The sequence below is a fragment of the Pristiophorus japonicus genome, chromosome 1, assembly GCF_044704955.1.
Source record: "Pristiophorus japonicus isolate sPriJap1 chromosome 1, sPriJap1.hap1, whole genome shotgun sequence".
In the NCBI taxonomy this organism is placed as follows: domain Eukaryota; kingdom Metazoa; phylum Chordata; class Chondrichthyes; family Pristiophoridae; genus Pristiophorus; species Pristiophorus japonicus.
In genome coordinates this window covers 48,758,553-48,780,450 of record NC_091977.1, presented here as the reverse complement: position 1 = coordinate 48,780,450, position 21,898 = coordinate 48,758,553, and the positions used below count along the sequence as shown (strand labels likewise).

Below are 21,898 nucleotides of genomic sequence, written 5' to 3'. Positions count from 1 at the left end.
ATGCAGAATAGCCAGCCTTCTGAAACGAAGTTACACATACAACTCAGATTCAACTTGATAAAGGAGAAGCAGCTGATGTTCGAGGCAACGCGGCTAAAGGAACAGTCATCAATGCTAACCTTTACTGCATACCTGTGGATAGGTTTCATTGCAGTGCAACAATTAAACGTGTGTTAGTAAATTTATTCTATTTGGCTAAACTCTTTGAAAATGACGTTTGTTGAGAAATTCTGTCTTCAAACCACACAGTACAATTCTTGTTTTAATTATTTATTTTTTTCTTCTTGGCAAGCTTTACATATTAGGATATTTCTGGTTGTCGTTGATGCTCACCACTAATCACTTGTCCAAAGAGCTCCTCAGGCGTGTCTCCGAAGAAAGGCACACATCCAACAATAAACTCATAAAGAATTATCCCCATGGCCCACCAGTCCACTGGTTTGCCATACCCTTGTCGCAGGATTACTTCAGGGGCTATGTATTCGGGAGTTCCACAAACCTGCAACACAACAACCATAAAAACTAGCATGTACAGATAAATGTGGTGTCAGCAAACAGTCGAGCAGCTTACGCTCTGTTTGTGAAAGACATTTTAATGGATGTGACAACAGAAACCTGGCACTATTGTATTACAACAGAGATGTACACCGGAAAATGTACCTTTCTCTTTAGGGATACTGACTAATCTCCTGTGTCGTTCTACCATTTAGTATTTTTATTTCAGATTTCTAGCATTTGTAATGTTTGCTTTTAAAAAAAAATCTTTATTGCACACGGTCAGCTGAATCCGAGGGCCTGATTTTAACTGCCAGCAGCAGTCCGCAGGCAGGGGTCGAGGTGGTCAGGCCCAAGCCCGTCAGGAAGTGCTAGCTGGCTGGCGGGGGCGAGTGGAATTTTGGGCAGATGGAGGCCGTGGCCGGTGACCCAATAGAACGGAGCCGGCAGTCAGCCATGTGGTTGGCGGTGGGTGCGGACAGGGGGTGTGGGAGAAAGGGTATTGTGGCCACGGGAGGATGAGGGAAGCTTGAGATGGGGGGTGGTGGGGGGCAAGGTTTCCTTGTGCAGCTCAGAGGGTCACTCCTGGCTCACAAGAAAACTAATAAATAAAATTTAATTTACTAACGTTTATGGGGCTCGTCTGGCCTCACTCGCGTCTGTCACTAGGCTAATCTGGCAGGGAAGCCGCAATCTGCATATTTAAAGAAGGACTACACAGCCTTCTGGCAGGTGTCTCACAAAGACAGCAAGTTAAAATTACAGTGGGAGTGAATGAGGTATGTCGCTGCCCTGATTTTAACTGCCCACCCACCCAGTTCCCACCACTGGGCGGCCAGGGTTAAAATCAGGCCATGAATCTTAAACTAAAGTTTTCAGATCCTTACGTATTATATTAGGGTTTTAAGCTAATTGGCATTTTTATCAAATTAAGTAGCACTAATATAAAGCAATGTCTATTTTCATGAACAACAGTAAGTAAGTCTACTGAAATGGTGAGATACAACAAACAAATGTGCCTGAATATATATACAATAAGCAGAGCAGAATTTTATAGTGTTTGTACATTCACAATCTGAATCCATTACGTAAAACTGTAGGGTTTCCTTTATTGCAATGACTTTCTGGGTACCCCTAACATTGCTGAATTTAGAATTTGTTCACCCCAACAATAATGTGACAAACAAAATACTTATATCAACATCACTATAATAGCAATCATGGATATGAAATGGCAGACTGTATCCAGTCCTAATAGAACAGAGATATATAAATGCCTTCAATTACATTGAATCATAGGGAGCAAGAGGCCTTTTTATATTACTTTAAAGGAGTATCAGTAGGAGTCATAATGCAGACAAATGGTTTACATTCACCCCATAAAGCACCTCGGCGAGAAGAGTAGAATGGTAAAGTAACGTTTACAGAGACCAGATTGCTATCATTTGGTAACGAAGTGTGTTGAAAGGAAATGGGGCATGTCTTACAATTTAACACCCTTCACGGGTGTAGTGCATCACAGACTTTGGGAAGACTCTGTTGAGATTACAATTCGTACAATGATGGGTTTCCATTTACTCCTTCATTGATTCCTGCAATTTGCGTGCAATAGCATCCATTTATTTATTTATGGATGAGAGCGAGTTAAAATTTTTGTTTAAAAAAAAATCTGAAAATTCCTGGAGGGAGAGGAAAGAGTGCAAATGAAGCAGAAACGTAGACTACTTCTTTAACAAGAATTTAAGAGAAGGGATAACCATCCGTGGCTAACTAAGGAAATAAAGGATCATGTCAAATTGAAAATAATGGCATATAAAGTGGCCAAGATTACTGGAAGGCCAGAGGATTGGGAAACTTAAAAAAAAACAGCAAAGGACAACTAAAGAAATAATAAAGAGGGGGATTCTGAGAATAGATTATGAGAATAAACTAGCAAAAAATATAAAAACAGACTGAGTTTCTGTAGGTATATAAAAAGGAAGAGTGGCTAAAGTAAATGTTGGTCCCTTAGAGGATGAGACTGGGAAATTAATAATGTAGAACAGGAAAATGGCAGAGACTTTGAACAAATATTTTGTATCGGTCTTCATGGTAGAAGACACTAAAAACATCCCAATAGTGGATAATCAAGGGGCTAGAGGGAGGAACTTAAAACAATCACTATCACTAAAGGAGAAGTACTTGGTAAAATAATGGGACTAAAGGTGGACAAGTTCCCTGGACCTGATGGCTTGCATTCTAGGGTCTTAAAAGAAGTGGCTGCAGAGATAGTGGATGCATTGGTTGTAATCTACCAAAATTCCCTGGATTCTGGGGCGGTCCCAGCGGATTGGAAAACCTCAAATGTAACGCCCCTAGTTTAAAAAAAGGAGGCAGACAAAAAGCAGGAAACAATAGACCAGCTAGCCCAACATCTGTGGTTGGCAAAATGTTGGAGTCCATTATTAAGGAAGCAGTAGCAGGACATTTGGAAAAGCATAATTCAATCAAGCAGAGTCAGCATGGTTTTATGAAAGGCAAATCATGTTTGACAAATTTACTGGAGTTCTTTGAGGATGTAACAAGCAGGGTGGATAAGGGGGGAACCAGAGGATGTGGTACATTTGGATTTTCAGAAGGCATTTGATAAGGTGCCACATAAAAAGTTACTGCACAAGATAAAAGCTCATGGGGTTGGTAATAATATAGTAGCTTGGGTACTAGATTGGCTAACTAACAGAAAACAGAGAGTATGGATAAAAGGGTCATTTTCCAGTTGGCAAACGGTAACTAGTGGGGTGCCACAGGGATCGGTGGAGTCCTCTGCTTAATTCTAAATTTCTCCCAGTCCTCAGGTTTGCTGCTTTTTCTGGCCAATTTATATGCCTCTTCCTTTGATTTAACACTATCCCTAATTTCCCTTGTTAGCCACAGTTGAGTCACCTTCCCCGTTTTATTTTTACTCCAGACAGGGATGTACAATTGCTGAAGTTCATCCATGTGATTTTTAAATGTTTGCCATTGCCTATCTACCATCAACCCTTTAAGTATCATTTGCCAGTCTATCCTAGCCAATTCACGTCTCATACCATCGAAGTTACCTTTTCTTAAGTTCAGGACCCGAGTCTCTGAATTAACTGTGTTACTCTCCATCTTCAGAAGGAATTCTACCATATTATGGTCACTCTTCCGCAAGGGGCCTCGCACAACAAGATTGCTAATTAGTCCTTTCTCATTACACATCACCCAGTCTAGGATGGCCAGCCCTCTAGTTGGTTCCTCGACATATTGGTCCAGAAAACCATCACTAATACACTCCAGGAAATCCTCCTCCATCGTATTGCTACTAGTTTGGTTAGCCCAATCGATATGTAGATTAAAGTCACACATGATAACTGCTGTACCTTTATTGCATGCATCCCTAATTTCTTGTTTATTGCTGTCCCCAACCTCGCTACTACTGTTTGGTGGTCTGTACACAACTCCTACTAGCGTTTTCTGCCCTTTTGTATTCCGCAGCTCCACCCATACAGATTCCACATCATCCAAGCTAATGTCCTTCCTTACTATCGTGTTAATTTCCTCTTTAACCAGCAATGCTACCCAATATACATCCTTTTCCTTTCTGTCTATCCTTCCTGAATGTTGAATACCCCTGGATGTTGAGTTCTCAGCCTTGGTCACCCTGGAGCCATGTCTCCATGATGCCAATTACATCATATTCATTAATTTGCTGCCTGTGCAGTCAATTCGTCCACCTTATTACAAATACTCCTCGCATTGAGGCACAGAGCCTTCAGGCTCTTCTTTTTAACACACTTTGCCCTTTTAGAATTTCGCTGCAATGTGACCCTTTTTGATTTTTGCCTTGGGTTTCTCTGCCCTCCACTTTTACTTTTCTTCTTTCTATCTTTTGCTTCTGCTCCCATACTACTTAACTGTCTCCCTGCATAGGTTCCCATCCCCCTGCCATATTAGTTTATCCCCCCCTCTAGGACATTAGTTCCGATCCTGCCCAGGTGCAGACCGTCTGGCTTGTACTGGTCCTACCGCCCCCAGAACCGGTTCCAATGTCCCAGGAATTTGAATCCCTCCCTTCTGCACCACTCCTCAAGCCACGTATTCATCTGAGCTATCCTGCGATTCCTATTCTGACTAGCACGTGGCACTGGTTGCAATCCTGAGATTACTACCTTTGAGGTCCTACTTTTGAATGATAAGGAAGTAAAGAGTTATGGGGAGCAAGCAGGGAAGGGGAGCTGAGCCCAAGAACAGATCAGCCATGATCTTGTTGAATGGCAGAGCAGGCTCGAGGGGCCAAATGGCCTACTCCTGCTCCTATTTATGATGTTCTTGTGTTCTTCAACCCTCACATCCCAACCAGTAGCAGTGAGTACACATTTGTTTAAAAATTTCCCCCTTTCTATTATTGGCTAAATAGTCTTGCTCTATGTGGTTATATTGTGTGACTATTGTTCGAATTTTCTTTCATTTTAAACTGTTATTCCCGTTGTTTATATACATGTTCGATCTTCGCCGTCTCCAGGCCAGGTCCAAGATCACTCCAACTTCTGTCGTCAAGCTACAGTACGCGGACGACGCCTGCGTCTGTGCACACACAGAGGCTGAACTCCAGGACATAGTCGACATATTTACCGAGACGTATGAAAGCATGGGCCTTATACTAAACATCAGTAAGACAAAGGTCCTCCACCAGCCTGTCCTCGCCGCACAGCACTGCCCCCCAAACATCAAGCCCTGGACACCGTGGACCACTTCCCCTATCTCGGGAGCCTCCTATCAACAAAAGCAGGCATTGATGATGAGATCCAACACTGCCTCCAGTGCGCCAGTGCAGCCTTCGGCCGCCTGAGGAAAAGAGTGTTTGAAGTTCAGTCCCTCAAAACTGTCACCAAACTCATGGTCTACAAAGCCGTAGTAATACCCACCCTCCTGTATGGCTCAGAGACGTGGACCATGTACAGTAGGCACCTCAAGTCGCTGGAGAAATACCACCAGCGATGTCTCCGCAAGATCCTGCAAATCCCCTGGGAGGATAGACGCACAGATATTAGCGTTCTCGTCCAGGCCAACATCCCCAGCATTGAAGTACTGACCATACTTGATTAGCTCCGCTGGGCAGGCCACAAAGTCCGCATGCCAGACACAAAACTCCCAAAGCAAGCGCTACTCAGAACTCGTCCACGGCAAACGAGCCAAAGGCGGGCAGAGGAAACGAAACAAGGTCACCCTCAAAGCCTCCCTGATAAAGTGCGACAGACCCACTGACACCTGGGAGTCCTTGGCCATAGACCGTCCTAAGTGGAGGAAGTGCATTCGGGAGGGCGCTGAGCTCCTCGAATATCGTCGCCGTGAGCATGCAGAAATCAAGCGCAGGCAGCGGAAGGAGCGTGCGGCAAACCAGGCTCTCTGCCCATCCTTTCCCTCTGCCTACCCTTTCCCACCTGTGACAGAGACTGTGGTTTTCGTATTGGGCTGTACAGCCACCTAAGAACTCATGCTAAGAGTGGAAGCAAGACTTCCTCGATTCTGAGGAACTGCCGATGATGATGATGATGATGATGATGATGATGCATTTTCTTATTCTATCTGCTTCCATCTCTCTTTTTGGTTCCCTACAAGCATGGTTTTTCAGATTCTACTCACTGCTGTTTTAAGCTCCCAACCATTTATGGTGTGTTATGAACTCAATCTCCACCAGTTACTGCAGGAAGGGTTCAGGTTAGAGTCTGGGTTTACTCTGGTGTAGTTGCCCCTTGATACATGTGAGATTTTCTCATTGAAACACCTCATGAACTTGAAAAATGGGAATCTCTCATCCACGCTTTCAATATTCAGACTAATTAATGCTAAGAGGCTTTGAAATAAAAATACAAGCTGACTTATTTTGAAAATGGTGTGAACTGAGTTGTGAGATCTGGCTCTGATTATTTCGCTGATTTTTCGCACCATAATTAAAAATACACGACAATTTAAATTTTCAGATGACAAAAATGATAATTTTTTAAAAATATCTAAACGGGACCATGAATAATCAGTGATCAAACAGTAATCAGACATCATCTACTTGTCTAAATATATAGACGTTTGCCTTACAAAATCGGACTAAACTACAACAGGACAATGGGCTCAAGTTGCCCCAAATCATTTTTTTGGCATACTTGAAGAGTTACCCCCAATTTTTGGGGGCCCAAGTACGCCAAAAAAAAATGTTCTAAGTTTTCCCGTTGGATTTCTTCATTTTGGCGTGGCCTAACCTGACCTTTAGTTTTGGGGGTGGAGCCTTGATCTGTGCTAAAGAGATCGGGTTGCCGTGGTAACAAGGGACACAGTGTGAGCTGAGGCTGCAAAGTGAAGCATACAGCCAGCTCCCAACACATTAAAAGAATTGAAAAACACATAGCAGCAACTTACCTCCAACCCTGCCCAAAGGGCTTGCCGGTCTGCTCCCATTCTCGGTCCCTGGGATATCTCTCTCTCTCTCTCTCAAACCGGGGACCGAGAATGGGATCGGACTGTATGTGTGAACCGGGGACCGAGAATGGGACTGGACAGCCTTCGGGCGGGTTGGAGGTAAGTTGCTGCTATGTGTTTTTCAATTCTTTCAGTGTGTCCGGGCATCTGCTGCGCCATTTTCCTTAAAGTTTTTCTGGAGAGGCCACATACGCTGACCTAAGCAGAACTGGAGTAACTCTCAGCTGGCCAAACTTCCCTAAACGGCCAGGAATGGCGTAGGTGGCTGGTTACGCCCCCTTTGGCTGAAAAAAAAACGGACTTAAAAAAAAAATCATAACCAACTGAGTTACAATGGTGCAAATTGATTGGGGAAACTGTTTTTTTTAAACTTAGGCCAAAAAGAGCAGCCTGCTCCAAAAAAACGGCGCAAATCACTGGGGAACATTGAGCCCAGTATCTTACAGACAGATTTAAAAACATGAGTTGGCAATGAAATGCTGCATCAAATTATCTGATATTTGTTTTGTGCCTGGTTCCCGAAAGTATAATTATCTTGCCTGCTTCTAAATTGTGGAGGGGTATTTGTGTGACAGGCTCAACAGTTTTACAAATAGCTGAAGACAAGTTGTGTCTTGTTTCAGCTTTCAAATCCTGACAGCCACATATATTTGGAGCAGCTGAGATAACATGGATATTTGTCAGCAGGATTGTGCACAGTCCCACGCAGCTCTTACCCGCTTGTCCAGGAATTCTCTGGCGTCCTTCTCAATGTGTCCTTCATAAAGGTTGGTTGTCATATTCATCAGTCCAACTTTTGACAGTCCAAAGTCTGTCAGTTTGATATGCCCCAATGACGTTACAAGCAAACTACAGAGAAAAAAAGCACTTGAGTACAATTTAACCTATTTTTAAAACTTTAATTGAAAGGTAACTACAAAGAAGTTCTAAGCAATTGCAGGATCAAACCCACAGGCAGCCAGTTAATGAAAACTGACTATATTATGATAGCAATTCTGAAAACCAGCAGAGGTTCTCAGCATGTCAGGAGGAAAGAAACTCAATTCCACAAAATAAAGTCTACAATTGGCACAAACCAATGGCTGAAAATATTGGAGCTAAATAACTCCCACCCATCGGGAAAGTGAAAACATTCAAAAAGTTTCTCAGATATGCCACAAGCTCTGAAACAACTAGAATTTAATTTTAATGATCTGCTCACTAATAGTATCCATTTTTATATTTATGGATGAGAGCGAGTTAAAATTTTTGTTTAAAAAAAAATTTAAAATTCCTGGAGGGAGAGGAAAGAGTGCAACTGGAGCAGAAACATAGACGTTGGTGTTCAGTGGGACCTGGGTGTCCTTGTACACCAATCACTGAAAGTGAACATGCAGATACAGCAAAGTGTGAGGTCATCCATCTTGGGGGGAAAAAAAAAAACAGTAAAAGGGAGTATTATTTGAATGGGGAGAAATTACAACATGCTGCGGTGCAGAGGGACCTGGGGGTCCTTGTGCATGAATCCCAAAAAGTTAGTTTGCAGGTGCAACAGGTAATCAGGAAGGCGAATGGAATGTTGGCCTTCATTGCGAGAGGGATGGAGTACAAAAGCAGGGAGGTCCTTCTGCAATTGTATAGGGTATTGGTGAGGCTGCACCTGGAGTACTGTGTGCAGTTTTGGTCACCTTACTTAAGGAAGGATATACTGGCTTTGGAGGGGGTACAGAGACGATTCACGAGGCTGATTCTGGAGATGAGGGGGTTACCTTATGATGACAGATTGAGTAGACTGGGTCTTTACTCGTTGTTCAGAAGGATGAGGGGTGATCTTATAGAAACATTTAAAATAATGAAAGGGATAGACAAGATAGAGGCAGAGAGGTTGTTTCCACTGGTTGGGGAGACTAGAACTAGGGGGCATAGCCTCAAAATATGGGGGAGCCAATTTAAAACTGAGTTGAGAAGGAATTTCTTCTCCCAGAGGGTTGTGAATCTGTGGAATTCTCTGCCCAAGGAAGCACTTGAGGCTAGCTCATTGAATGTATTCAAATCACAGATAGATAGATTTTTAACCAATAAGGGAATTAAGGGTTACGGGGAGCAGGCGGGTAAGTGGAGCTGAGTCCACGGCCAGATCAGCCATGATCTTGTTGAATGGCGGAGCAGGCTCGAGGGGCTAGATGGCCTACTCCTGTTCCTAATTCTTATGTTCTTATATAAGTTACAAGAGAATTGAGTACAAGAGTAAAGACGTCTTATTGCAATTATATAGGGCCCTGGTGAGACCACACCTGGAGTACTGTGCACAGTTTTGTTGTCTTTACCCAAGGAAGGATATACATGCAATAGAGGGAGTGCAATGAATGTTCACCAGACTGATCCCTGGGATGGGGAGATTGTCCTATGAGGAGAGATTGAGTAGACTAGGCCTATATAGAAGAATGAGAGGTGATCTCATTGAAACGTGCAAAATTCATACAGGGCTTGACAGGGTAGATGTTTCCCCTGACTGGGGAGTCTAGAACCAGGGGTCACAGTCTCAGGATAAGGGGTTGGCCATTTAGGACTGAGATGAGGAGAAACTTCTTGACTCATATTTGGAATTCGCTACTCCGGAGGGCTGTGGAGGCTCAGGAGTCGAAATTGGTTATGGCCGTTTTTGAGTGCTGATTTTAGCACCGGGCGTTAGGCGCAGCCTCAAATTGCTAAATTAACTTTTAACTCCCAAAGATGAGACAGCAGCACTGAAAAGTGGCGTTGCACACTCATCCTCAGTGCCAACAGGGCGAGAGCTCAGGAGGCCTACTCAATTTCGCAACGGGAGGCTGCTGCCACGCTAGGAATAAAATGGGAAAAAATAAAAATAACTTAAACTTCTCCGATCCACACACACACTTCCTCACTCTTACAACGAATGAAAACATGCAGAAATAGAAAGAGAGAAAAACGTATCTTCCTTTCTGGGCGATTCCGCCCGAGAACTGCTCTTTAACCACAACTTTTTTTCAGATTGCACGGCTGCCTGCCGGTACGGCAGCTGTACCAAGCAAATATCGCAATAGAGGCGTTGTACGCTGGATGACGTCACCACGCAAGTGGCGTTAGCCGGTGCAGCGTTGCCTCGTGGCACTTCTGCCAAAGAGCCTATTCAATTTCAGCCGGGGCGTGGACACTGCTTAACGATGACGGTAGGCAGTAACGGGTGGTGTTCACAACTGGATTTCGACCCCTCAGTCTTTAAGTATATTCAAGGCAGAGATCAATACATTTTTGGATATTAAGGGAATCAAGGGATATGGGGATAGCGCATGAAAGTGGGGTTGAGATAGAAGATCAGCCGTGACCTAAGTGAACAGTGGAGCAGGCTCGAGGGGCCGAATGGCCTACTCCTGCTCCTAATTGTTATGTTCTTATGTTCTTAATAGCAATTACCTGTCCATAGCATTCTTAATGGAGCCAAGTAGGTGCAATTTTATGAAATTGCAATTAGGAGTCTGAGTTTCTTCCAGAGTATATCTTCTTACATACATTTTACACCAATTCCAACCTCTTGTTTCCAATCAGGCACCAATTGTTAGATCATATTTTCTACACTGTGTCACTATTTCGGGTCCTGCCAATTTGTTTCAGCCTTAGTTTACATAGGATATACGACACGAAACAGGCCATTCAGCCCAACCAGTCCATATCGGCATTTATGCTCCACTTGTGCCTCCTCTCGTCTTTCCTCATCGAAATCTATCAGCATAACCCTCTATTCCCTTCTCCCTCATATGCTTCTCTAGCCTCCCCTTAAATGCATCTATTCTATTCGCTTCAACCACTTCCTGTGGTAGTGAGTTCCACATTCTCACCATACTTTGGGTAAAAAAGTTCCTTCTGAATTCCCTATTGGATTTCTTGGTGACTACCTTATATTGATGGCCTCTAGTTCTGCTCTTCCCCACAAGTGGAAACACACTCTGTATCCACCCTATCAAAACCTTTCATAATTTTAAAGACCTCTATTGGCTCACCTCGCAGCCTTCTTTTTTCAAGCATTTCAAGAATTTCTAAAATTCTTTATTTTCAAACATAGATTGATTACGACATACTGTTTACCTGATCCTCAGTGACTTCAACTTTTCTGTAATACTAATGGATTTTTTTCAGTTATTGTAACTACTTTAAATTCTCTGACACTCTGAATAACATTCCGTCATGTTGCTTTTATCCGCGATCTTTGTCAGGATAAACTCTTACTCCCCCGTGGAGACCCATGATCTTTACACATTTCCATCAGAAATTATCCAGAAAGAAGAGATTGGTCACAGTTTGAGAAGTAATGGCTGGATGTTTGATAGTGGGGTCGTGGTCAGAAAGCTTGTGTTCAGTCTCAGTTGCGATACAACAATGGGGTGTCCTTTATCAGTAAGTTTCGTTGATGGCATCAGCGTTAGATCTGAGGGAATAAAATGCAGCAAGCTCAGAGGGAGATAGATTCGAGGAAGTAAGGGAAGTGGAGAAACTGAGACCATAGATATCATGGAGGCAATTCTGGATGAAAATATCGAGAGAAGGCACAAGGCCAGAAGGAAGGGTACTGAAGGATAGCGAGACCCCGAGACAAAAGAAAGGGTCAGATGGATGAGGGGGATCCTCCTGGCCAAAAAAGTAAAGCATAGAGGCGAAGTTTGTAGAAGAACTTGGCATCACGTCCAGCTTAGAATTAGTTGGTGTGGGGGGTGTAGGGAAATGAAGCTCAGGCACTTGCTGAGAAGAGATCATTCGAGGAAGGTCATCGGTGATTATAAAAATCCAGCAAGGGGTGAAGTTAATAGGAGCAATAATCTCAAAAGGAGAGAAAGGGGAAGAGAGATTAAGAGGTAAGATAGCATCCAGGAGTTATACAAATTTTCAGTTCTTGTGACCTAAAAGGAAGGAAAGAGAGTTTTTTGTGATACCAGTAGATGAGACGAAGGAGGATATGGAACTACGGATCTGGAGAGCTACAAAAGAAAGTGAGATGGTGGTGCTGAAGAGAGAGATTGAGAGCATGCATGTGATGGTGTATGCAAGAGCAATGGTTAGAGAAGTGTTGAATATCACAAGAGATATCAGTGATCATGAGTAGATGCAAAAAAACACTTTAATTAGGCTGCATTTTTTGGTACAATGTCCAGTTTTGGACACCCCATTATAGGAAGGATGTAAGACCAATGCAAAAGTTGCAGTAGATTCAATCGAACATATGAATTAGGAGCAGGGAGTAGACCATACAGACCAGCGACTTTTCTCCGCCATTCAATAAGATCATGGCTGATCTTCGACCTCAACTCCACTTTCCCGCCCGATCTCCATAACCCTTGATTCCCTTATCATTCAAAAATCTGTCTATCGCCTCTTTAAATATATTCAAAGACCCAGCCTCCACAGCTCTCTGGGGTAGAGAATTTCAAAGATTCACGACCCTCTGAGAAGAAATTTCTCCTCATTTCGGTTTTAAATGGGCGACCTCTTAATCTGAAACTGTGCCCCCAAGTTCTAGATTCCCCATGAGGGGAAACATCCTCTGTGCATCTACCCTGCCTATGCTCAACGATTCAGCAGCCACAGCTCTTTAGGGTAGAGAAGTCTAAAGATTCACAACCATCTGAGTGAAGAAAACCCTCCTCATTTCAGTCTTAAATGGCCGACCCCTTATCCTGAGACTATGCCCACCAGTTCTAAATTCTCCAGCCAGGGGGAACAGCCTCTCGGTAAGCAGGTTATTGGTGAGTAATTGCCACTTGTAGCACTGTCGACGGCATCTTCCATCACTCTGCTGATGATTGGGAGTAGACTGATAGGGCAGTAATTGGCCAGATTGGATTTGTTGCCCTGCTTTTTGTGGACAGGACATTCCTGGGCAGTTTTCCACATTGTCGGGAAGATGTTGCAGCTGTACTGGAACCGCTTGGCTAGAGGTGCGGCTAGTTCAGGAGCACAAGTCTTCAGCACAACAAATAGGATGTTGTCGGGGCCCATAGCCGTTGCTGCGTCCAGTGCGCTCAGCCGTTTCTTGATATCACGTGGAGTGAATCGAATTGCCTGAAGACTGGCTTCTGTGATGGTGGGGACCTCAGGAGGAGGCAGATATGGATCATCCACTCGGCATTTCTGGCTGAAGATGGTTGCAAACGCTTCAGCCTTGTCTTTTTCACTCACATGCTGGGCTCCGCCATCATTGAGAATAGAGATAATCATGGAGCCTCCTCCTCCTGTTAGTTGTTTAATGGTCCACCAGCATTCACGACTGGATGTGGCAGGACTACAGAGCTTTGATCTGATCCATTGATTGTGGGATCGATTAGCCCTATCTATAGCATGCTGCTTCTGCTTTTTAGCATGTATGTAGGCCTGCGTTGCAGCATCAACAGGTTGGCGTCTCATTGTTCGGTACACCTGGTGCTGGCTCCTGGCATGCTCATCTACACTCCTCACTGAACCAGGGTTGATCCCCTGGCTTATGGTAATGGTAGAGTGAGGGATATGCCAGACCATGAATATTACAAGCTATAACACAACCAAGAGGTACACACGTGTGTGTGCATTATAAATGCAGTCATCCAAAACTGTTTTACCAAGCTCTTAAATTGCTTCAGTCCAGCAGGTCCTGAACTAATTTTTCCCTTGCAAGGGTCAGTTATTTGGTTGTGCAATCCCCCAGTATGTGCCAGAGTCAATGATGGCAATTAGTGTTTTGGATGAATGCTATTTGAAAGAAATAGGATGTATATAGTTTTTAAAAAGCAAAGTCGATCATATTATATGGAAGTAAAGACCAATAACATAAGGAATCTTTACTGTGTGGTACACAGGATGTATATTCCTTCATAAAATCACAACTAAATGTTCCAGTTGATATCCTCAAATATGCACTTGATAATTAATTTTATCACATGCAAAATTACACCACATCGAAGGGCCGAAAGTGCCCCTTTCTATAAGGGTCGGGGCGGACTGGCCTCCGAGTCTCCGCAGTTTATAAATTGCCCTTCCTCAGTTTTGGAGTGGTCCGCCCATTTTCCCGCCGCGGCATGCACGCGCCGACCCCTTACCAACCGGCGGCGACCCCTTCCCAAAATTGCCCTGCGGAAAAGTGCCCTTTTCCGGAATTGCCCCGCGGGAGCAGCGCCACCACCGGCCGGTGCCACTGACAGCTTTTGCTATCGGTACCCTTTCTGTGGCTTGGCGGCACAGCGGCCCTTAAAGGGGAGGTGGCACTGCTGGCGACGCCATGTTATTTTTTTTGTCGTCCAACTGCCAGGTTGGGCCGCCAATTATGGTCGCTGGTTCGCCGGGCCGCCAACAGATGGCCTGGCACCCCCTCTTGGATGCCAGGCCGCTGGCCCAGCCGAAACCCTCCCAGGTGGCCTAGTGTTTGCCACTAAAGTGGCTGCAGAGTTCGCAGCAACCCTCCCCTTTAACTGATGGGGAGAGATGTTGTGACGCGCCAGTGCGATGACAGCATCAGCACGGAGCTGATGCCTTGCAGCATTGGTCACTCCGACCCACCCCCACTTCCGCCCTGTTAGTGGCGGCTACTCCATCCTGCCTCCACTTCCCCCGATGATGAGTCCACGTCAAAAAAAAAGCACGAAGTGCTGAATTTCTCCAGATTGTCTTGGGGCGGTCGGTACACTTCGAGAGTGGTAGGTGCAACTCGTTTCGGGCGGTGGGCAATTTCAGCGCCCCAAAGTTTTATGAAAGATACATATGCAACAACATAGCGTAATGGATCTACGGAAGCTAATCTCTACATGTGGAATCAAATACGAGATCTTAATTTTCCAATTTTAACCGATTGAAAAGCAAATAAAATCTATAGCCAACATGTTTTATGTAGATACATACTTATCTGGTTTCAGATCTCGGTGTACAATTCCATAATTGTGGAGATATTCCAAAGCAAGGACCGTCTCTGCAAAATACATTCTTGCCATATCTACCGGCAAGGGGCCCATATTTTTCAACAGCGTAGCACAATCTCCACCTACAAATTAACGAAAAACAATTTTTACACCTACCCAAGACACACGACATTATTTGGTAGAATTCTAAGCTGAGCCAGAATGGGTCTTACCAGGAACAGAAACTAATTTTCTTGAAAAGTGAGCACATTACCTTCTACGTATTCCATCACCATACACAGATGCCGCTTGGTTTCAAAGGAACAGTACATGCTAACAACAAATGGATTTTCTGCAAATGTCAGGATATCCCTTTCTACGAACGCTTGCTGGATCTGGTTTCGAAGGATCAGGTTCTGTTTATTTATTTTCTTCATTGCAAATCTCTGTTTGGTTTCTTTATGGCGAACCAAATACACAGCTCTGAGGAAACAGAAGATGTAGTCAGTCCTAAAGTTTGCACACCACAGACACAATTCGTCACAATTATCCGGTGTCAGGACAGCCAGATAATTCAACCTGGCATGCAATAGTTGGTGAGGCCTACAAGAGGCCTAGCAATCGGAGGGAGCAGCGGGAGTTCGTCAAGGAGGCGGAGCGGGACGATGGTGAGGCCTACAAGAGGCCAGCTAGTGCAGCTGCAGCCGGGAGGCAAAAAAATCGTACAAAAAAATCGAAAGGTGACGTCACAGCCAAGGGGATAAGTGATTGGCTGGTGATTGGTAACTAGTTTTTCTTATTCTTTTCCATATCAGTAAGTAACCTTGTGCTTTGTTGTTGCCAATTTAAGTTTATCTAAGGGTTAAGTCATGGCAGGACAGCTCAGACACATGTTATGCTCCTTCTGTACTATGTGGGAAGTCAGGGACGCTTCCAGTGTCCCTGACGACTACGTGTGCGGGAAGTGCATCCACCTGCAACTCCTGACGGACCGCATTGCGGCACTGGAGCTGCAGAATGAACGAACTCTGGAGCATCCACGATGCCGAGAATGACGTGAATAGCACGTTTAGTGAGTTGGTCTTACTGCAGATAAAGGGTCCACAGCCAGATAGGGAATGGATGACCAACAGAAAGAGCAGTGCAAGGAAGGTAGTGCAGGGGTCCCCTGTGGTCATCCCCTTGCAAAACAGATACACCGCTTTGGGTACTGTTGAGGGGGATGAGTCATCGGGGAGGGCAGCAGCAGCCAAGTTCATGGCACCGTGGGTGCCTCTGCTGCACAGGAGGGCAGGAAAAAGAGTGGGAGAGCTATAGTGATAGGGGATTCAATTGTAAGGGGAGTAGATAGACGTTTCTACTGCCACAACCGAGACTCCAGGATGGTATGTTGCCTCCCTGGTGCAAGGGTCAAGGATGTCTCGGAGCGGGTGCAGGGCATTCTGAAAAGGGAGGGTAAACAGCCAGTTGTCGTGGTGCATATAGGAACCAATGATATAGGTAAAAAAACAGGATGAGGTCCAACAAGACGAATTTAGGGAGCTAGGAGCTAAATTAAAAAGTAGGACCTCAAAAGTAGTAATCTCAGGATTGCTACCAATGCCACGTGCTAGTCAGAGTAGGAATCGCAGGATAGCTCAGATGAATACGTGGCTTGAGGAGTGGTGCACAAGGGAGGGATTCAAATTCCTGGGACATTGGAACAGGTTCTGGGGGAGGTGGGACCAGTACAAACCAGCCGGTCTGCACCTGGGCAGGACTGGAACCAATGTCCTAGGGGGAGTGTTTGCTAGTGCTGTTGGGGAGGAGTTAAAGTAACATGGCAGGGGGATGGGAACCTATGCAGGGAGACAGAGGGAAGTAGAATGGGGGCACAAGCAAAAGATAGAAAGAAGAAAAGTAAAAGTGGAGGGCAGAGAACCCCAAGGCAAAAAGCAAAAAGGGCCACATTACTCCAAAATTCTAAAAGGGCAAAGCATGTTAGAAAGACAAGCCTGAAGGCTCTGTGCCTCAATGCGAGGAGTATTCAGAATAAGGTGGACGAATTAACTGCGCAGATAGCAGTTAACAGGTATGATGTAATTGACATCACGGAGACATGGCTCCATGGTGACCAAGGCTGGGAACTCAACATCCAGGGGTATTCAACATTTAGGAAGGATAGACAGAAAGGAAAAGGAGGCGGGGTGGCATTGCTGGTTAAAAAGGAAATTAATGCAAGAGTAAGAAAGGACATTAGCTTGGATGATGTGGAATTGGTATGGATGGAGCTACGGAATACCAAGGGGCAGAAAACACGTTTGTGAGTTGTATACCGACCACCAAACAGTAGTAGTAAGGTTGGGGACAGCATTAAACAAGAAATTAGGGATGCATGCAATAAAGGTACAGCAGTTATCATGGGTGACTTTAATCTACATAGTGATTGGGTTAACCAACTGGTAGCAGTACGGTGAAGGAGGATTTCCTGAAGTGTATTAGGGATGGCTTTCTAGATCAATATGTCGAGGAACCAACTAGGGAGCTGGCCATCCTAGACAGGTGATCTGTGATGAGAAAGGACTAATTAGCAATCTTGTTCTGCGAGGCCCTTTGAGGAAGAGTGACCATAACATGGTAGAATTTTTTTATTAAGTTGGAGAGTGACACAGTTAATTCAGAAACTAAGGTCCTGAACTTAAGGAAGTATTTGTTCAATTGGTCTGCCATTTCTTTGTTCCCCATTATAAGTTCACCTGAATCCAACTGCAGGGGATCTATGTTTGTCTTCACGAATCTTTTTCTCTTCACATATCTATAGAAGCTTTTGCAGTCAGTTTTTATGTTCTTGGCAAGCTTCTTCTCATACTCTATTTTCTCCCTCTTAATTAAACCCTTTGTCCTCCTCTGCTGGGTTCTAAATTTCTCCCAGTCCTCAGGTTTGCTGCTTTTCCTGGACAATTTATATGCCTCTTCCTTGGATTTAACACTATCCTTAATTTCCCTTGTTAGCCACGGTTGAGCCACCTTCCCAATTTTATTTTTACTCCAGACAGGGATGTACAATTGCTGAAGTTCATCCATGTGATCTTTAAATGTTTGCCATTGCCTATCCACCGTCAACCCTTTAAGTATCATTTGCCAGTCTACTCTAGCCAATTCACGCCTCAAACCATCGAAGTTACTTTTCCTTAAGTTCAGGACCCTAGTTTCTGAATTAACTGTATCACTCTCCATCCTAATAAAGAATTCTACCATGTTATGGTCACTCTTCCCCAAGGGGTCTCGCACAACAAGATTGTTAATTGGTCCTTTCTCATTACACATCAAGTCTCGGATGGCCAGCTCCCTGGTTGGTTCCTCGACATATTGGTCGAAAAAGCCATCCCTAATACACTCCAGGAAATCCTCCTCCACTGCATTGCTACCAGTTTGGTTAGCCCAATCAATATGTAGATTAAAGTCACCCATGATAACTGCTGTACCTTTACTGCACACATCCCTTATTTCTTGTTTGATGCTGTTCCCAACCTTACTGCTACTGTTTGGTGGTCTGTACACAACTCCCAGTAGCGTTTTCTGCCCCTTGGTATTCCGCAGCTCCACCCATACCAATTCCACATCATCCAAGCTAATGTCCTTTCTTACTATTGCATTAATTTCCTCTTTAACCAGCAATGCCACCCTGCCTCCTTTTCGTTTCTGTCTATCCTTCCTAAATGTTGAATACCCTTGGATGTTGAGTTCCCAGCCTTGGTCACCCTGGAGCCATGTCTCTGTGATACCAATTACATCATACCCGTTAACTGCTATGTGCGCAGTTAATTCGTCCACCTTATTCTGAATATTCCTTGTATTGTGGCACAGAGCCTTCAGGCTTGCCTTTCTAACACACTTTGCCCTTTTAGAATTTTGGTGTAATGTGGCCCTTTTTGCTTTCTGCCTTAGGTTTCTCTGCCCTCCACTTTTACTATTCTTCTTTAGCTTCTGCCCATTCTACTTCCTTCTGTCTCCCTGCATAGGCTCCCATCCCCCTGCCGTATTAGTTTAACTCCTCCCCAACAGCACTAGCAAACACACCCCCTCGGACATTGGTTCCGGTCCTGCCACGTGCAGACCATCCAATTTGTACTGGTCCCACCTCCCCCAGAACCGGTTCCAATGTCCCAGGAATTTGAATCCCTTCCTGCTGCACCACTCCTCAAGCCACGTATTTATCTGAGCTATCCTGTGATTCCTACTCTGACTAGCACGTGGCACTGGTAGCAATCCTGAGATTACTACTTTTGAAGTCCTACTTTTTAATTTAGCTCCTATCTCCCTAAATTCGTCTTGTAGGACCTCATCCCGTTTTTTTAATCTATATCGTTGGTACCTATATGCACCACGACAACTGGCTGTTCACCCTCCCTTTTCAGAATGCCCTGCACCCGCTCCGAGACATCCTTGACCCTTGCACCAGGGAGGCAACATACCACCCTGGAGTCTCGGTTGCGGCCGCAGAAACGTCTATCTACTCCCCTTACAATTGAATCCCCTATCACTAAAGCTCTCCCACTCTTTTTCCTGCCCTCCTGTGCAGCAGAGGCACCCACGGTGCCATGGACTTGGCTGCTGCTGCCCTCCCCTGATGAGTCATCCCCCTCAACAGTACCCAAAGCGGTGTATCTGTTTGGCAGGGGGATGACCGCAGGGGACCCCTGCACTACCTTCCTTCCACTGCTCTTCCTGTTGGTCATCCATTCCCAGCTGCCTGAGTAACCTTTTCCTGCGGCAAGACCAACTTACTTAACGTGCTATTCATGTCATTCTCAGCATCGTGCATGCTCCAGAGTTCATCCACCCGCAGCTCCAGTGCCGCAATGCGGTCCGTCAGGAGCTGCAGCCGGGTACACTTCCCGCACACGCAGTCGTCGGGGACACCGGAAGCGTCCCTGACTTCCCACATAGTACAGGAGGAGCATAACATGTGTCCGAGCTGTCCTGCCATGACTTAACCCCTAGATAAACTTAAATTGGCAACAATGCTAAAGGTTACTTACTGATATAGAAAAGAAAAAGAAAAACTACTTTCCAATCACTAGCCAATCACTTACCCCCTTGGCTGTGATGTCACCTTTCCATTTCTTTCTACTTCTTCTTATACATTGGAGTTTAGAAGGATGAGAGGGGATCTCATAGAAATGTATAAGATTCTGACGGGACGGGACAGGTTAGATGCGGGAAGAATGTTCCCGATGTTGGGGAAGTCCAGAACAAGGGGACACAGTCTTAGGATAAGGGGTAGGCCATTTAAGACTGAGATGAGGAGAAACTTCTTCACTCAGAGACTTGTTAACCTGTGGAATTCCCTGCCGCAGAGAGTTGTTGATGCCAGTTCATTGGATATATTCAAGAGGGAGCTAGATATGGCCCTTATGGCTAAGGGGATCAAGGGGTAGGGAGAGAAAGCAGGAAAGGGCTACTGAGGGAATGATCAGCCATGATCTTATTGAATGGTGGTGCAGGCTCGAAGGGCTGAATGGCCTACTCCTGCACCTATTTTCTTTGTTTCTAACCAAAGAACTTGTGATAATGGGCCATTACACTTCATTTGTCAACTCATTAAATACTTCAGATTTCGATTTCAATCAAAATCAATGACTTACTGCATATAATTAAACATGCGCTGCAGATAGTAATTTTTTTTTAAACTTCAACTAAATATGAAAAATTCAGCAATATTTTAACTATCAACAGTGACGACATAATTAATTATACCACACTATGTCAACTCACAGTAAGGAATTGTAAAATAAGCATTCTCCTTTTTCTGGTTGGCACCTCACTGTTGCTCGTGGGGTATACTGATGACTGCTTTTGTATCTCCACATATACAAGACTAAATGGATATGGAAGTGAGCTGACTCCAGGTAACACTCACCCATAGGCTCCATTACTGATCAGCTTCATTGTTTCAAAGTCAATTTCACGTGGCTTACGCCTCCCTTGGACTGAAGGACTAAAGCTCTGAGGAGGAGGAAGAAGGAATTCATTTTTAAACTTAGCTTGTGGAAGAATAATTCATAATTGCACCAGAAAATTCTAGAAATAAGAGCAGTTGCGTCCACTTCTCAAACAATTATTTCAGACTTTAGGCAGTTGCAGTTTTTTCCCCTTTTCATTTGTTACAGTAACTAAACTTTAACCTCAAAAAAGCTCCTCTTCAAAATATATATTTGATATTTCAAACAATACTGTTAATTGTTGTCAAATTATTACATTCATCAAACAAAAGTGACAGCTTTCTCAATGTTTTTTGTGCTCATTGAAGCAAGGGATATTTTGTGGTATATATCAATGACTTGGACTTGAATGTTGGGGATTTGATTAAGAAGCTTGCAGATGAGACTAAATGGGCTGTGTGGTTGATAATGAAGAAGAAAGCTGCAGACTGCAGGAAAATATCAATGTACTGGTCAGGTGGCAGAACAGTGGCAAATGGAATTCAACCTGGCTAATTGCGAGCTAATGCATTTGGGGAGGTCTAACAAGACAAGGGAATCTGCATTAAATGGTACGACACTGAAAAGTGTAGAGGAACAAAGGGACCTTGGAGTGTAGGTCCACAGATCCCTGAAGGTAGCAGGCCAGGTAGATACAGTGGTTAAGAAGGCATATGGAATACTTGCCTTTATTAGTCGAGGCATGGAATACAAGAGCAAGGACGCTATGCTTGAACTGTATAAAACACTGGTTAGGCCGCAGCTGGAGTAGTGTGTGCAGTTCTGGTCACCACATTACAGGAAAAATGTGATTGCACTGGAAAGGGTGCAGAGGAGATTTAGAAGACTGCTGTCTCGACTGGAAAATTTTGGCTGTAAGGAAAGATTGGAGATGCTGGGTCTGTTTTCTTTGGAACAAAGGAGGCTGAGAGGAGACCTGATTGGTGTGTATAAAATTATGAGGGGCCTGGATAGGCTACAGTGATTGGGGGAAGGTATAGAGGAGATTGGAGGGGAAATTTATTTACCCAGAAGGTGGTGAGGGTCTGAAACTCACTGCTTGAAAGGGTGGTAGAGGCAGAAACCCTCACCAAATGTAAAAAATACTTGGAT

The 21,898-nt window shown here is 44.4% G+C and overlaps 1 protein-coding gene across 11 annotated transcripts in view; it reads right to left on the bottom strand.

Moving 5' to 3' along the window:
• mast4 (microtubule associated serine/threonine kinase family member 4) overlaps positions 1 to 21,898 on the bottom strand; it is a 532,941-nt gene that overhangs the window by 40,691 nt on the left and 470,352 nt on the right. For all 11 annotated transcript variants that reach the window (XM_070879482.1, XM_070879491.1, XM_070879499.1 and 8 more), the window contains 5 exons: positions 20,725 to 20,810; positions 15,097 to 15,305; positions 14,827 to 14,965; positions 7,686 to 7,818; positions 334 to 499 (listed from right to left, as the gene is read on the bottom strand). In XM_070879482.1, the coding sequence (XP_070735583.1) occupies positions 334 to 499; positions 7,686 to 7,818; positions 14,827 to 14,965; positions 15,097 to 15,305; positions 20,725 to 20,810 (733 nt within the window). The remainder of the gene's footprint in view (positions 1 to 333; positions 500 to 7,685; positions 7,819 to 14,826; positions 14,966 to 15,096; positions 15,306 to 20,724; positions 20,811 to 21,898) is intronic.